The sequence below is a fragment of the Xiphophorus couchianus genome, chromosome 5 (assembly GCF_001444195.1).
Source record: "Xiphophorus couchianus chromosome 5, X_couchianus-1.0, whole genome shotgun sequence".
NCBI lineage: Eukaryota > Metazoa > Chordata > Actinopteri > Cyprinodontiformes > Poeciliidae > Xiphophorus > Xiphophorus couchianus.
Genome location: NC_040232.1, coordinates 3,675,760 through 3,692,335, shown reverse-complemented (window position 1 = coordinate 3,692,335; position 16,576 = coordinate 3,675,760). Strand labels below are relative to the sequence as shown.

The 16,576-nt window shown below is 39.2% G+C and overlaps 1 protein-coding gene across 5 annotated transcripts in view; it reads left to right on the top strand.

Moving 5' to 3' along the window:
• bnc2 (basonuclin zinc finger protein 2) overlaps positions 1 to 16,576 on the top strand; it is a 221,528-nt gene that overhangs the window by 149,557 nt on the left and 55,395 nt on the right. For all 5 annotated transcript variants that reach the window (XM_028016675.1, XM_028016673.1, XM_028016676.1 and 2 more), the window contains 2 exons: positions 10,235 to 10,337; positions 14,770 to 15,005. In XM_028016675.1, coding sequence (XP_027872476.1) covers positions 10,235 to 10,337; positions 14,770 to 15,005 — 339 coding nt within the window. The remainder of the gene's footprint in view (positions 1 to 10,234; positions 10,338 to 14,769; positions 15,006 to 16,576) is intronic.

Below are 16,576 nucleotides of genomic sequence, written 5' to 3'. Positions count from 1 at the left end.
TGTTAAAAGTGACAGATTTAGTCAAAACACTTAATATTACCAATCATTCTTGGTCTAGTTTCTAGTGAAAATATCTTGGTACACTTAAAATATATAAAACAAAACTTCCTTATAAATCTTATAAACTACAAAAACACCAAATTTTACCAAGTATTATTGGTCTAGTTAAAGTTCAAATATCTTAGTACACTTGAAATAAGACAAAACTAACTTGTTTAAGTCAATAATTCCTTCACATTTATTCCACTGGCAGATTATACATGAAATAATCTGCCAGTGGAATAAATGATTTTTCATCAATATTAAGAAGTTGGTTTAAAACAAGTTGCTCTACCTTACTAAAAAGTTACTTAAGCAGATTTATTTTCATAATTCCAATTTGTGCAATTTTTCTCTCACTGAAAACGCAGCTAATGGTAAAATCAAAATTGCACATATGCACATTTCTAAAGAGCCTCAGTTCAAAAACATGTTTACAGATTCAGGAAAGTGAATGAAAATTGGTCTATTAACTGTGTTCATGTTTGTTTGTGTGGAATCATTCAGTGGAAACAGAACTGTGCATGATATCGGCCCTTTATTAACCAGTCACACCACCAACACGAGTGAAAATGGTGATGTTACAAAGTGGAATAACTCAAAATTAGTTCAAATAGTCTGGATGTATTTTTTCCTTCTTTCCTTGTTGCAGAAAGTTTCATGTTTCTGTTTTCAATCAGAGATGGAAGCTTCATGTTTGACCCGTTTTTCCTCCAGCAATTTGCACATAAGTTTGTGTTGCATTTGTACCCAAAAGAGAAATAAATATATCTCACAAATGAATATTAACATACATGTAAAGGCCTTTCATAGTCTTTCAGTGTCCAACATTATTGTGACGGAATGTAAAAGAAAGAAAAATCTCTTTGTCCCTTGTGGACGCCGTAGGTTCAGATCCAGAAGGAGGTTTTTGTTTTCAATAAAGCAGGTGAAGGCAAAGTGCAGCGAGGCTCAGAGTCTCAGCCAAACATCTGAAACTGGTGATTCACATTTTACAGACACAAATTGTTCTCAGAACAATGAGATTCAGATGCACCTTATTGTTTCTCCACTCTGCAGTTTTGTTTTGGTCCCTTTTGAATGTCACGCTAGTTTGGAGTCACTCAGTAGAGAAATCCAAAGCCTCTGGCTGCGGGGTTGTGTATACTCTGTCCAGTTTTAGCCGCATCTGCTGAAAGACTTTAAATTAGCTAGAAAGGTCGTCTGCTGTTTGCGGGGCCTTCGCGGCAGCAGATGCTGCTGCTCCCATTTGTTTGACATGAGAAAAGGAGAAGAGGGAAACAAAAATGAGCGGCTTTGAGTTCTTTGCATGAATACACGAAAACACATGCTTCTCTTCTCCTTCTGTAATCCACCGGGGGCTCACGCCCCATTTGGTTCCCATTAGCATAGCTCTGGTGGCTCTGCCCCGTGTCAAAGCCCAGATGCACAGCTGCACGGAGGACAGGGACCTCTGGCAACAAGAGCTGACAGGGAGGACCGACCTGACGCAAAGTTAGTATGAAGCTAACAAAACAACGAAAGCTGAGGCCGAGAAAACAGCTTTGTTAACGGAAATAACTTAAACCGTAACTAATGGGGAAAACTATAATAACTAGAAATATATGGTGCTTTTTAAAAGCTGACATTATATGTATAACATGCTTTGTTTTGTGTTTATGAATCTATTTATTAGCCTTTCAAACTGATGTGAAATTTATTGGATTTTATTTCCCAACATAAGCGGTTTACGTCAGCTGTCGGCAAATTACGGCGCTCATCGTCGTCTTGGCGGCTCTTAAATGTCGACGGCAAAAGTTTAGAGAAAATGACATGAGGTGGTTGTTCATAACCAATAAATCGATTAATCACATGATAAATTTAAATAAAATAAGGTCAATATTTTCCATTTGCGTGATTTATCGTTTTTCTCAAAACGATAAACGAAGCAAACGAAGCCAGAGTTTTTGTTTGCTTGTTTGAGACTTCATGATTCAAGTTTTTGTTGTTTTGTTTATTTATTTAGGATATTTAAAACATCTTCCAGTTCCAGTCTTTAATGATCTATAGAATTTAAAGTTTATTAATCTTTGAGAATGTGTTCTCACATTATTATGCCATTAGCATCATATTATTTAAAAATGGTATCAAAACAACAGTATTATCTTTTATTGCAATAACCTTTGGGACAATTTATCGTCCAGCAAAATTAATGTTGAGTATTCGTTACCCAATCGATGTATGACCTTTTTGAGATCTGCACCTAAAAATTAACCAAAGTGTGAAAAACTAAAACTAATTAATATTTAACTATTAACTAGTAAAAACTAGCAAACACTCTCTAAAAACTAATTAAAACTTACTGAACTAGACAAAGAGTCACAATGAAAAATCTCAAAACTATTATAACCCTGACCTGTTGCTGCAGAGATATCAGTTAAACTTCCTGTTCCTTTCTGAAATAAAGGCTTAAAACCAACATAGTTGAAGTGATTATTGTTTATTTGGTGGTTTTGGAAACTCAGCTTGAAGTCAAACAATCGAAGATCAGTCCTGGCATGAGGTATTTGCTCCCTTGTGCTTTTGCGGCGCGCTGCGTCACACTTCAAAGACTTCTACTTTTTTTATTCTCCGTGTTTTATTTGTCACCTGGCTCCAATATGGACGCCATGAAGCCCCGATCCGTCCGTTTTTATGACACGCAAAGCTGCCGCGCCTCTTTTCCTGCACACGTTGGCCGCACATTTCTGGCAGGAAATCGACGGCATTTCGGCAGCTAGCTCACGGATGAGATAATATCTTGTGGGTGGAAGAGAGGACAAGATGCTCCCAGTGTTTTACAGTGACCCTAAGCAGAGACAAATTTAAATCTGAAGCCGATGCTGCGCAGCCCGGCTCTCTCTCTCACGGGGTTTTCATTTAAATCTCGGCTTTGCTTAACTCACCAAACAAGAGATGTGGTCTGTGGCTGTGTGTTGAACATGCTAAAGGTTTCAATTAAGGGAGGAGGAACCAACACACACAGCTGCTGGATGCTGGGTGTGTGTTGGCTTCGGCTGAACCCGACAGAGCAACTGGTGCTTTAGCAGTTTCCTGCGGCATTTAGTTACAGTGTCAGCCTTAAAAAAATGATGTCAGGGCACTAATTCAGTTGTACAGGATATTGGTTTAGGATCAGCGTGGCTTCTATTGTTTCATGAAACTTGTACAGACTCCATCGTTGGGTTTAGATCCAGATCCTGACAAATGTTGTTGGCCTTTCTTACTAGAAAGTTTAGAAACAATTGTTTTATTTCGTCTTGAAAAGAGTTTCACATTAATAAATAATTGTTTATAATAAGTTTATCCATAATTAATATGATATTTATATAACAAAAACATATTTTTGTCCATTTCAAAAATACATAATTTGTGCTGAAGGGAATTTAAATGTCATAACTCAGAGAGATGGTGATGCTGTGGGCAGAAAGGATTTTCTGTAGCAGTCAGTCTTGCAACCAATCCGGACATGCCTCTGACTGAAGAATGCTTCTGTATGACAGTCTTATGACTTTTATGCTATGCTAACAGCTCAATATCAGACTACAGAGACGATATTTCACTGTAACATGTCCTAGTTGTGCTGATCAACCTCATTTGCTTTTGCCACTCCAATTTAAGTTTCTGTCTCTCTAGCATTATATCTCCAGAACAACCGTTAGGCACCATCTCCAACTCATCTGGTTGTAATCAGTGGAGTTTTCTAAACTCACATGGGATTTTAGGATGTTTTCACACCTGATTATCTAGTAGACTCAGTTTGATTGGGGACAGAAATTGCCCCTCGTTGCCTGTAGGGGCGCTGCACCAAGAACCACAATATGAAAACCTCTGAAGAAGACTCATGAATGGAGTGATGTCAGAGTTTAGTGGTTGTAGGATTTCTCTATTATCTTTGGTAAAAGAATACAAACCATTTCTCCCTCTAGTGCTTGTCTCGCTAGCGTTTGTTTTGGTTGTATTTACCCAGAATGCCCTGCGCTGTAGTTCACTTCCTGCTTTTGGAGCGGTCTCTGATCCGCTTGGTGTTCACTAATGCGTTCGAACTGCACCAGAGTTCACTTCAACCGAACCGAGGCGAGGTTTGTAGTCGGACCATAATTCACTCTTTGGTCTCTTTGGTTAGTTTGATTACGCATTCACACCTCCCCAAACGAACCAGACTTTCTAGATAAACTCACTGGAGTTGGATTAAAGCGGTTTGAACAGGACTGTTGGGAATGCAGCCTTAATTGGACCTAAAAATGATCTTCTTATCAATAAAATCTACAGGTGGGTTTGGTGTGAAACAAAGGAAGCGTAAAATCACTCCTTAGCTTCTGTGATGCATGGTGATGGTTTGGGCCTGTTTCTGTTGCAGGCTTCATGAACTTTCATGAAATACCAGGATGTTTCGTCTAAAAATCTGAAAAATTGGTCATCTTTCAACATCTGGCCAGATCAATGCAGAAATCTTAAATATCTTTACTGGGCTGTGAACAGATTTCTCTACGTCTCTTTGTGGTTTTGTTTAGTTTTGTATTTGTGATGCTGAGATGTGCAGACTGTTTAAAATGACCTTGGACCTCCTTCTGCTGTTCTTCTTTGCTCAACTTCTTCACTCCATCTGTCCTGTTAAGAGTGTTTTAATCGAGAGTTCGATGCTGGCCATCGCTGCTGTCAGTGTTTACACAATGGGGCTGGGACAGCGGCGGTGAGCCAAGCAAAACATCCATGAAACATCAAGCCTCTGGCTAAACAAAACCCTGCAGCGACACACACAGAAAGTTGAGTAAGATAAGCGCAGAAGAAAAAGAAAAAGAAAAAAAAAATGACACTGGACTACACTGTTGACTGCAGCGGCACCGCAGCAGCTGTGCCTGAGTGTTGACTGTTGTCTGGTACTAATTGCTGCAGCGTTGTGGGAATTTCTTCAGCTTTTGCTGAACATCGTCCTCTTTAGGTCCGAGCCAGAAAGGAAACGCTGGCGAGACGTTTGTACGGTGACTAATGTGGAGTATTTGGCTGAACTTCCTCCCCTCTTTGCCTGCTGTGACAAATATGTACATGTGTAGTGATGGGATCAGACAGAGTGTGAGAATATACAGAATCATGATTCAGTTTCTTGTTTTTTCTCTCTTTTTTCCATTTTATTCTATAAAACACTCCTTCCACCACCAAGCACATGAATATCATTCCCATAAAGTTATGATCATATGACATTTGTTATTTCATCGTCCAGTCTTATGTAAAAGACGTTTTGAGAGTAGTTAACTACTGGGTTAGTATTTCAGCGCTAGCATGCTAGCTGTCCCGCTAGCTCATGATGATTTAGTTTGTTTTTTTCTCTCTTTTTCCCCTTTTATTTTAATTCCTGGTTGAAAACATCCACCAAGCACATTACCATCATCCCCATAAATTTATGATCATATAATATTTGTTATTTCATAGCAGCTTTATGTAGAAGATGTTTTGAGAGTAGGATAAATGTGTTAGCCTTTTGGCACTAGCTAGTTGCCCCACTAGCTTAATAGCTAACTGCTAATCTGTTAGTGGTGATTTAATACAGCATACATATCATGTAAGCAAGTGAACAAAAAACATTTTTTACAGCAAGTTTCTTGTTTTTTCTGCCAACCTTTTTTCCAATGTTTTGTCTTTATAAGCTTTGATGCCATCGCAAAGATTTTTATTATGTTATTCCTGTCTGACAACTTTGACTCAAATTAATCGTAAGAACTAACAAGCAGTCTGTTCCCTCACCCTTTCTGCCATCATTACCCACTCAGTTAAAGGGGGGTTGCTGCTTCTTTATTGCTGTTCTTAATGCTGTTGTCTGCTTAATGGGCCAGATATGAGAGGTGCTGCAAGCCGGCGTAATAAGTCAGTGATTAGAGGGCGCCTTGTCACAGCAGCAGCAGCCCCGCAGACAGTGGCATGCTCTAATTGCCGTATTAGACGCCCCTTAACTATCTCATCAGCTGTCAGAGTTCAGCTTGTAAACAGCGGAGGTGCATTTGATATTTCCATTTGTTTTATTTCCACCGATCCCGTTTAATCCGAAACGCCAGCACTGTGTGACAACGTGATGTTTTACAGAAAACTCCTTGGAGAAGGAAAAAGAAAACGCTCCGAGAGTTTAAAGTGGGGTGAAAGATTAAAAAAAAAAAAAGAATAAAAAGCATCTGGTAAGCAACATAATTTCAGCTGCAAAATGTTATTGCTTTGGTTAAATAATCCAGCTGTTTATGGTCTATTGATATAAATATTGCCCACCGTGGTTTCTCATACATGAAAAGAAAGTCCCCACATTGCAAACGCTCTGCACAGCCTGTCTCCACCAGGGCGAGCAGCTGGTTTTCCCAAGGGGCCATTTAAGCAACTATGGCTGTTGTTGAAAGCCAAACCATTGACTGAACACAGTTTTTATTTCATAATATGATTTGTCTTCATCTTTTTGTGGCAGAATTATATCACTAATGTACTGATGTAAATAATAGCATTCTTTTTAACGTTGACTTGTGTTAATAACTACTTAAATCTGGGTTTGGTTAAAAACCTTTCATTATGTGTCAGTATTTCTTTTAATTATGAGCTGAAAATCTCTCTGGCTACGTTCACCCAGCAGGTCTTGGTGTAATGGACGCTGCTCTCTGTGGATCGATTTTAAAGTTATTCAATAATGGAAGCCGACAGTATCTTCACAAGATCATAACAAGTGAAGGAAGCCAAGTAAAAACAAAGCGAGTTTATTTACGTCCAGATTTATGACGTCTGGCTTCTTCTGGTGCAGAATTATGACTCACTTCAATGAGGTAAAAGTCGGATACTGAGTTAGGTTTTGAACCAAAAAAGGAGTTAAAGTAACTGAACAGCATTAACGCAACTCACTGATGTTAATTATATTAGTCACAATAATTTAATTTTCTGAAGTCTGACCAGGTTGTTGAATCGTTCAAAATGGCGGTCTGTGAAGTTTGAGACTCATTTAACCCAACAAAGTGGGACGAAATGTTTGACCTAAAGTTTAGTTAAGATATTCAGCTTCTGTCCCAACAATAGAAACTTAGGATTTGAACCCAATATATTTAACATTGTGTAAAATGTCACCTTTATGAAAAATTGTTTGGTCAAAGTGTAGCTAGCGCTAGCTTGCTTAGCAGGTAAAAGCTAATGCTATCTTGAGCAAACAAACCTCCTTTCTTGTGTACAAAACTCTAATTTTACAGTGTAATTTTGCTAATTGATGCAATCATTTCATCTCATCGAAGTAGTTTAATAAATTATTTTTATTTAGCCAAGGCATATATGCTAAATATTTTACTGAACGATTTAGCCTAAACAAGTACATTTGAAGTAGCTTCAACCGTTCAACTGCTTTTACACATCAATAAACATATTTTCATTGATGTCTTTTATCTTTTAATTGTCAACCACATTTTTACAATTTTTCAAAAGAAGTCTCTTTTCTATATTAACAAAAAAACAGCCAACAGCCTTCACTGTCCGCAAAAACTGCAGAATTTTAATTAATTTGAGTCACAATAACATTTAATTTCCCTTTGGGAACTATAAATATTGTTTTAATTTGAATTTTTTATGTGGTTACAATTACCCAAGTTCTCTGCTAAACAGCGTAAACTAAAGGGATAATCCGGCAATTTTTACAGTAGTATCAGTGACAATTTACATTAGGAAAGGGAAATTGGTGAATTTGAGGTTTTTTTATCAATATAGTTTATAACAAAATAAAAAAGAGCTTAACTGCTAGAGAAAATAAATCTAGGTAATTTCTGTTGGCCTTTTATGTCTAAAAATGTTCACATTTCTGGCCGTGTGATCTGTAGGTCTGCTCCACCTACAGTCTGCTGAGGGAAGCAACCGTCAGCCCGTTAAGAGCGCTCACGTCTGGATTTCAGTCGCCGACTTTCTGTAAACCTGACACATAATCCTCCCTCGCACCTGGAGAGCTTAAAAAAATGGTGTAAATTCAAATCACCTCCGCCTCAAGTGTCATCCGGTGTCAAACTGCGAGGCGACGCGGCTGGAAGTGGTGTAATTTTGTGTTTAATCTCGGATTAGCCCATGTTCGCTTTGACACCTGCAGGAACTAATCTGGTTTGTAACACCTCAAGGCACGCAGGAGGGGATTCTGATAGATTTTACGCTCCCTTAGTAGATTAGAGGTTTTATATGTTGCAGGGAGAGGTTCTAATCCACAGACTTTCTGTTGAGCACCTGAACGTGCCCTTGAGTTTGTGCACATGCAGCGAGGAGCAGAAATATTCATTGCTTCTCATTGATCGAGCGGCGCTCTGATCTGTGCTGATTGGCTCTGTGTGATTGTGAAATAAAGGCCACAAACCTGCGACCTTTTGTCACTAAACTGCCACACCAAACAGCGAGAAAAGCTTTGATAGCGCAGACAGTTCAGGCTGTAAATTCATAAAATTTCAGCAGCTGATAGGCGAGGTTTCAGTTTGAGAGCCAGCAGACGTTTTGCCACAGCTTCTTTATGTCTGACCGATGTCCGAACTACTGGATGGTTTAGATTTGCCTGTCAAAATAAACAGACACATACTAATTTCCTTTCATATTAAAATAAAAAAAATATATAAACTCTAATCTTTAAAAACTGCAGAGAGAGGTAAGAGTTTTCCAAGTTCTGGTTTTGTTCAGTACATGTTCTCCTTCAGCTGCAGAATTCCTGCAAATTTTATCAGTTCATCTCGATAAGATAAAGAAAATACATGTAATAAACGAGGAGCTGATATCAATATTAATGTTTGTACTTTTGCTCTTTGTTGTCATGAAACTTACAGCTTGCAGCTGCTGCACTGATTTGGATGAGGGAGCTGTGTTTGCTTTGTGACTGCAAGCAGCTGCTTTGTTTTTTAATTAATTTAAGGAAAATTTAGATTTTTTTAAGTGGACTCCTGTAAAATATGTTTAAAGATTTGTTTATGTGGAGTAGCCGACGGCCGACATGGTGTATGTGTTGTACTGAGATGCCCCCGTCGTGTCTGGACACTTAACCTTTCAGTACTAAAAGCTTTACAAGGTCAGATGAAGTGCAGCTCCGGTGTTGAGTAATGGAGCCTCAGTCGCAGCCAGCCACGGCTCCGTGTGTTTTCAGCAAAAAAGTGTGTTTGAGATTTTTATTTCATTTTTATTCATCTCTGCTTTGAGGAAACTGTTATGTTTTGAGGTTTTAGTCTTTTGAACAACCATAATAACCAGTTTTTATATACATTCAACTTATAACTGACAAAATGTTTGATATAAAAAAGACAGCTATGTTTAATTTAATATCTGAGAAGGGGAAGCTTTCATTTGGCACTTTGAACCCAAAACTATCATATATCTGCGTTTTGTTTCAGTAGCATTAGAAAATATTGAACCATAAGTTAATAAGTCTCCACCTTCCTATTGGTTCAATGGTTGAGCAAGAATAAATTGATCTCTAGCTAATCTCAAAACACTCTGCAGTTAGTCCAATATTTCCACAATGACTCTTAATCTTGAGCAACATTATGCGAATGCTTTGTCTGCCCAAATAAAGATTTACTCACATTGAGATTCCTTAAATAGAAAACAGTTTAAGGTCATTAAAAAAACTTTGTGCAAAAGTTAAAAGTCTTGTTGACACAGCTGATCACTGTGAACTCCACACTCTTGATCCCAGTAGACATGCTCTATTCAAGAAACTCACACATGTACTTTGAAAAAAATAAAAAAGAGAAAATAGTGAAAATATTTGAAGATTTGGGACTTTAAATATTTTTCTTATTTTCTGTAACAATAATTCACAGTATTAACATGGTTAGCAATGCTAACCATAAACATTAGACTCAATCTTTATTCCCTGAAGAGTTTATAGATCCGTATCTTCTCTGTGGGTTTTTTTTGGAGGCTTCCATCATTTCCAAATCAGCTTCACTTTTGCATCCCTTCAGACACCTTTTCATTTCAGACCCCTCATTGGTAAAGAAAACGTCTTCTTCCATCAGTTACAACTTCTATTCTGAGGAGTGTTGCCAACATAATCTGTTAATGCTGAAATGGTGCATTCACTGACTGGAAAAGAGCCGTTTTTTTGTGTTGCTTTGTGTTCATTGGAGCTGAAAATCAGCTCCTTCCTGTCGTCTTTTATTTTGTTTTGTGACTAAACTCTGCTTTGTTTCTCGTGTTTCTGCAGGCCATTCGGTGCACACTGGTGAACTGCACATGCGAGTGTTTCCAGCCTGGAAAGATTCACCTGCGGACATGTGACCAGTGCAAGCACGGCTGGGTAGCTCATGGTAAGACAATGTCCAAGCTGTGCTGTATATATAAATATTAGTGCGCCATCAAGGTCCTGACCTCATATCTATACATATGAGGAAAATATGTTGGAAAATTATCATAGATGCCAAAAGCATGAATTCTGCTCTGCAGCGAGTATTTTGAGCTGTTCTTGTGTCATAAAAATAAACTTGGTAGAAACGTAGAACGTTTCCACCTTTGTTTCCCCGTTCTGTTTTCGTTTTCTTTAATTATTGTTTTTGTGTGTCTGCAAAAAAAAAACAACAAAAACACATTTTTACAGGGGAGAAAGTAATGTTAGAGACCACACCTTATCCGTTTTATTACACAGGTAAAAAAGAAGAAAAAGGGAGAAGAGAGAAAGAAAGTACAAAGCGAAGAAGGAAGGAGGGGGAGATTAAAAGAAAACACCTGTTTGGCTCTCGTCCGCACAAGAACAGGCTGCGAGGCCTTCAGAGGATCGCACAGGACCCCATTGACTATTTTTTAATCTCTCCCTCTGAACTGAGCTGTCAGGCACACATCTCTCCGCTCTCCCCCGCTTTTCATTTCATGTCGGCATTGGCAGGGACTCTGACAAGTAGTTCTTCATATTTTATTATGTTCGTGTCTGGCTGCGCTGCCGTTGTCAGGCGAAGCCTTCGTCCCAGGATCAGAGAGGGAGAGAGAGAGAGACGCAACCAGGTGTCACCCAGACAGGCAGGAGGGAGGGAGGGGGAAGGATGAAGTAAAGGAAGAAAGGAAGAACTGAGACAAAGAGGACGAGTCGAACAGGTGTCGCCCAGACAGCCAGAGAGTGGAAAGAGGTGACTGAGGTTGCACAGTAGAGCTAATAACAAATCTGCTGGACCTAAAGCAACATGTGAGCCCACCTGCCCTGCAGCTGGAGTTCGGTCTGCTTTTTTACATCAGAGTCGGGTCGTAAATCACTGTTCTTTACATGTGTTTGGGTCAAAAATAGTTTAGAATGCTTTACCTAAACTGTCAGGGTGTCAGTGCACTAAAGGTTGAAAAATCTTTTTTAAATTTTTCATTTTTATTTACGCCTCTCTACTAGCAAGTCAGCTAAGTAAGTAAAATTATTTAAATGTGGAAGATGGTGTTCTGATCAGATGAGAACACGCAAAACTTTATTTTACCTTGAGTAGCACAGACACTTAGCGATGTAGCATCATGCTGTGCAAGTTATCAGTTCTAACTCCAGACAAACCTTGAAGAAAACCTCCTACAGGCCGCAGAAGACTTGGGCACAGCGCTACGTTGAATTAAATGGACAGAATAGCAGATACTGACCAGCAGTGGTGGGCAAATTTCTACTAATGCGCTAATAGCAGTGCTAATTTCTCTTTTAGCGCTTTTGCTAACTTTGAAAACCTGTACCGCACTTAGCTTCTATTTGACTCAGCTTTTTCATAAACGTTCACTTGAATAACATTCGACATCTGTGTTTAAGTTTTAGGCTGCGTTCACACTGCAGGCTGAAGTGACGCAATTCTAATTTTTTTACGTAATGCGACCTGTATCTGATCTTTTCATGGCAGTCTGAGCAGAACAAGTCGGATTCTTTTTGAATGCGACCCAGGCCACTTGCATATCCGATACTATTTATTCAAATGCGACCTAACGTTCAGGTCACGTTCATCCGGACTGAACGTCACTGATGCTGGACAAACCTCACTATTCTGCGTCCTGATACACGCAAACATGACGCGTAACAACAACCACGACGGATTATAATGAGGATTAAATTGTTAATAAGCTGCTCCAGTCGGACAACAACTTCAGATATGTAAGCTAAGCTCCACCGTTAGCCTCCATCTTTACTTCCGCAAACACTGAGCACTTCTTCTTTTTATGGCGGTTGGCAGAACAATGACAACACTGATGTTATTGCGCCCTCTACTGCGCATGCGGGACACTTTCAGGCCGTTCAGACACATACAGGTTGCAGAGTGAACGGCCCCGGCAAAAAAATCCGATTTGACAAAATCTCGGAATTGGCTCATTTCAGTCTGCAGTGTGAACGCAGCCTAAGTTACTGACTGTTAAGAATTCTTTAAATAGTTATACTTTTATATTCATGTTCGTATTTTGATGTGGGTGAATGCAGCAGTTCTGTTTCCTCACATTTTCTGTTTTTTTAAATAAACTTTATTGAGCAAATAGCAAGAAGACAAAAAACAGTCAAATGAGGCATACAGAAGAATATAACACATGAACAAACAACCAGGGGTGTAAATTAAACAAATACATGTAAAAATTTAAATTTATGAATTGTTTTGCCTCCTCTCTGCCGGTGATACAGTGCAGTAAATGACATTTATTCTGTACCCAGAATGCTTTGCAGTAAAAGTACAGTCTGTAAAAAACAACAAAACTGCTAGTTTAGTAGTGATGGGATTTTCGGCTCCTTTTCGAGATGCGGCTCTAATGGCTCTTCTTACTGTGGAGAGCCGGCTCTTTCGGCTCCCAAATGGCTCCCCATATATATTTTTGACATTATTAATTAATTAATAGCTTAAACCTAATTTTATAATATTTTGTTTCATTATTGACATTGTTAAGCACTTATGATGAGTAAAAATGCCGCATAACAATGCTATAGCAATACCGATGCGTGTGATGTCCGCATGTGCAGGTTGATAGGAAATGCTGACTTTGCACAGTCTGCACTCTGCCCTGGAGCTTGATGTAGCATTAAAATGAGTCCAAATCTTGCTCCGTTTTCTGTCACTCATTTATTTTCACCTATTCAGTTCTCACACTGACTCCCCTTCTTTCTGTGCTTCTTGACCGCTGACTAAGTGTCTGTACATAAACACCTGCCGACGAACGCTATACAGCTTGGCCAATTGCCTGCTGTTTCCACAAAAAAAGTGGAGATAAACTTTTTTTTCAGTGTTTTCCCACCACATTATTAATTGAAACTATGTGTGATTGGTCAGATGTGTGGAGCACACGCTTGACATGAGGGCAGTGGACCGACCGAGGGAAAAAAACTCTCTGCTCTAGCAGAAGAGCAAAACGAGCAAGGAGAGGGAGAAGGGGAGGAGAGACAGCGAGGCACCGCAGGACAAAAAAAAACGATGTGGGGAAAAACTATCGGCTCTGGCACTTGCAGAGCACAAGCACAACGACAGGGAGGCGGAGAGACAGCGATATACTGTAGAAAAAAACCCGGCTCCCAAATAGGATCCTAAAACGGCTCCCATTGTGGAGCCGGTTCCAATCGTTCACTTCAAAGAGCCGGCTTTTAGAGCCGGATCGTTCGCGACCGACACATCACTATAGTTTAGTGATTCCTTCTGATCAAAGGCCTAATGGAGTCAATTTGGACAAATCAGCAACAGAGTTATCAAAACTCAACTTTAAAACTGAAACCATGATTGAAAGGTTTGTTCCAAATAATCACCTCATGAACCACAATGGTGTTTAGTAGAAAGTTTGACCCTGCTGAAGGTGATATACTGTGCTGCGATTAGCCTACACGTTGCACCGTGGAGCATATCAACACGGTTGAATTTAGTGCTTTTCTGTCATAGTGTAGCACTTCAGATTAGCTTCTAAATGCTGTCTAAGTATAGTGCTTGGCATTTCTTTTTGTCTTATGTTAGAGGTTCACTACTAGCTTTTGCTAAATGTTGTCTTTGTGTAGTGATTTAGCATTAGCTAATGCACAAGTCAGTCCAATTTCGCACAACTGCACTGTGGCACACTTGCTGTACATATATTTACATATACATTCTGTTCTGCATTTTGAATCTTTGCAAGGACTGCTCTAAGCTGCTTTTTATATTGACAGCATGTTATATTTTATTTTTATTTTTATTTTGTCTGCAATTGCTACTCAGTGGTGGTTGTTGTGTGTCTTGTCTCTATGCTGCTGTAACTGCGAAATAATTTCCCTGCTAGGATGAATAAAGTACTTCTATTCTGTTCTATTATATTTTATTCTGCTAAATAATGTCTTGGAAAAGAGCTTTAACATTAGCTCCTACCAAACACTGTCTTTTTATAGCACTTTAGTGTTAGCTTCCACTAAATACTCTGTTGTTATAGCCCCTTACCATTAGCTTATGCTAAATTCCTTTTTTTTAGCGCTTTAGCATTAGCTTCTAGTAAATACCATCTTTGTATATCGCTTTAGCATTAGCTTTTTGCGCTTTAGCCTTCTGCTAAATATTACCTTGGTAGCGCTTTATCATTAGCTTCCAATTAATACCGTCTTGGCATAGCATTTAGCAATAGTTTCTGCTAAATACTGCCTTGGTATAACATTTTAATGATAGCTTAGCTAATTTTTTAGTTAGCGATGCCCACCACTGCTAACCCGGTGGACTAGAAAGAGGAGAGAACTCTAACCGAGCGCCCCTTAGCATTTGCTGTTCATCGTCTTCTCCTCATCTTTTTGCCTGCTCCTCTTTGCAGCCCTGGACAAGCTCAGCACCCAGCACCTGTACCACCCGACCCAGGTGGAGATCGTCCAGTCCAACGTGGTGTTTGACATCAGCAGCCTGATGTTGTACGGCACCCAGGCGGTTCCGGTCAGGCTCAAGATCCTGCTGGACCGCCTGTTCTCCGTGCTCAAGCAGGAGGAGGTTCTGCACATCCTGCACGGCCTGGGCTGGACCCTCAGAGACTACGTCAGGGGCTACATCCTGCAGGTCAGTGGCCGCCACACACCGCTATCAAGGCGTACTTACTCTCTCGCCGCTCCAAAATGGAGCCCTTGCTGACAATTTTCAGCCATTTCTGAAAGTGGAGAATAAGTCCACACCAGTGATCACTATCACCTTCACTTTTTTCCTAAACACAGCCCACAAATTTCCCCGACCGGCGCGGCTTTTCTGAGAGGAATCGATCGAAAGCGTGGCAGTGACAATCTAGGCCACTTCAGCCCCATTTCCCGGACGTTTTCCCGCTGTTACTCCCGCCTCGGTTCGCCCCCCGTTTTCCTGCCCCACAAACACTGCAGTGTGCCCCTCAGCCTGAAAAAAGGGAAAGGAGAGGAAAAAAAAAAACAAAGTGGAGAAAAATGTCACGCCAGCAAACTATAAAACCACTGTAGTGTGTTTCCTCTCCCCATCCATCCAACCATCCCTCCTTCCACTCGTCCCTCCCAGATAATTGCAGACAGGCACGTTTCTCAATCAACGGTGCGGAGGTTTTGGTGTTGAAACCCAAACCAAAGTGTTCCTGAATGAATTAGTTAACAGTGACTGAACATGTGCATGTGGTTAGCCCTATGTGTGTAAATCTGAGTGTGAGTAAGTGTGCTTATCTCAATGCATGTAAGGTTTAGGCTTCCAAGAAAGTAAGTGGAACAGTATGGTGAGCGCAGGCTGGGCTGGAGGTGGAAACTGCTTCACAACTCATTCCTTTACATCAATATAATATAATATAATATAATATAATATAATATAATATAATATAATATAATATAATATAATATAATGTTTAAATCTGGTGTCTTTCCGCATAAAGTTGGAAGGTTTTTAACTATAAATAATCATTTACACAATTTAAAGACAAAATCAGTTGGCAATACCAACAATTAAAAAAATCTAAATAAGCTTTTAATTATGTCATAAAGACTAATATTTTATCAGTAATAATTAAAAACATTAATTCAGTCTTCATATTTGACTTAATCAAGGCTGTGCTATTAATTTGTAAACATTTATTTATGTTAATATTCAGGTAAATTAGATTGTATGATTAATGTTTTTATGTTATTTGTTTTTTTATATAAATGAGACAATTAGTCTAATTTACAAAAAAAGTAAAATATAAATCAATAAAAAGAAGTACTAGTTCAACTGGCAGATTATTTTCACGTATAATTAGCACTTTTTCTTATATTTTAAGGAATTGTTGACTTAAAACAAGCTCCTATTTCATGCTGATCAGTTGGTTGTAAGTTAGTTTTGTCTGAATTGAAGTGAAATTAAATATTTGCACTAGAAATGACCAAAGTTACTTGTTAGGATTTTGAGTTTTTGCAGTGATTGTACTCTTACCACTTCTTGTTGTTCACATTTACAGCTTAAACCACAGCCAGCTGATTCTGTGAATCCTTTATAAATGCATTATAACAGCAACTTGTAGTGTTTTCCCAGAGCAGCTCCATTTTCCATCCGGGTTTAAGCTACTGGGCAAGCTGTGTTTTTATCAGCTGGATCTAATAGTCAGCTGGTGGGAGCAGAGTTGCTCAGCCTCGTGTCACGCCACTGCC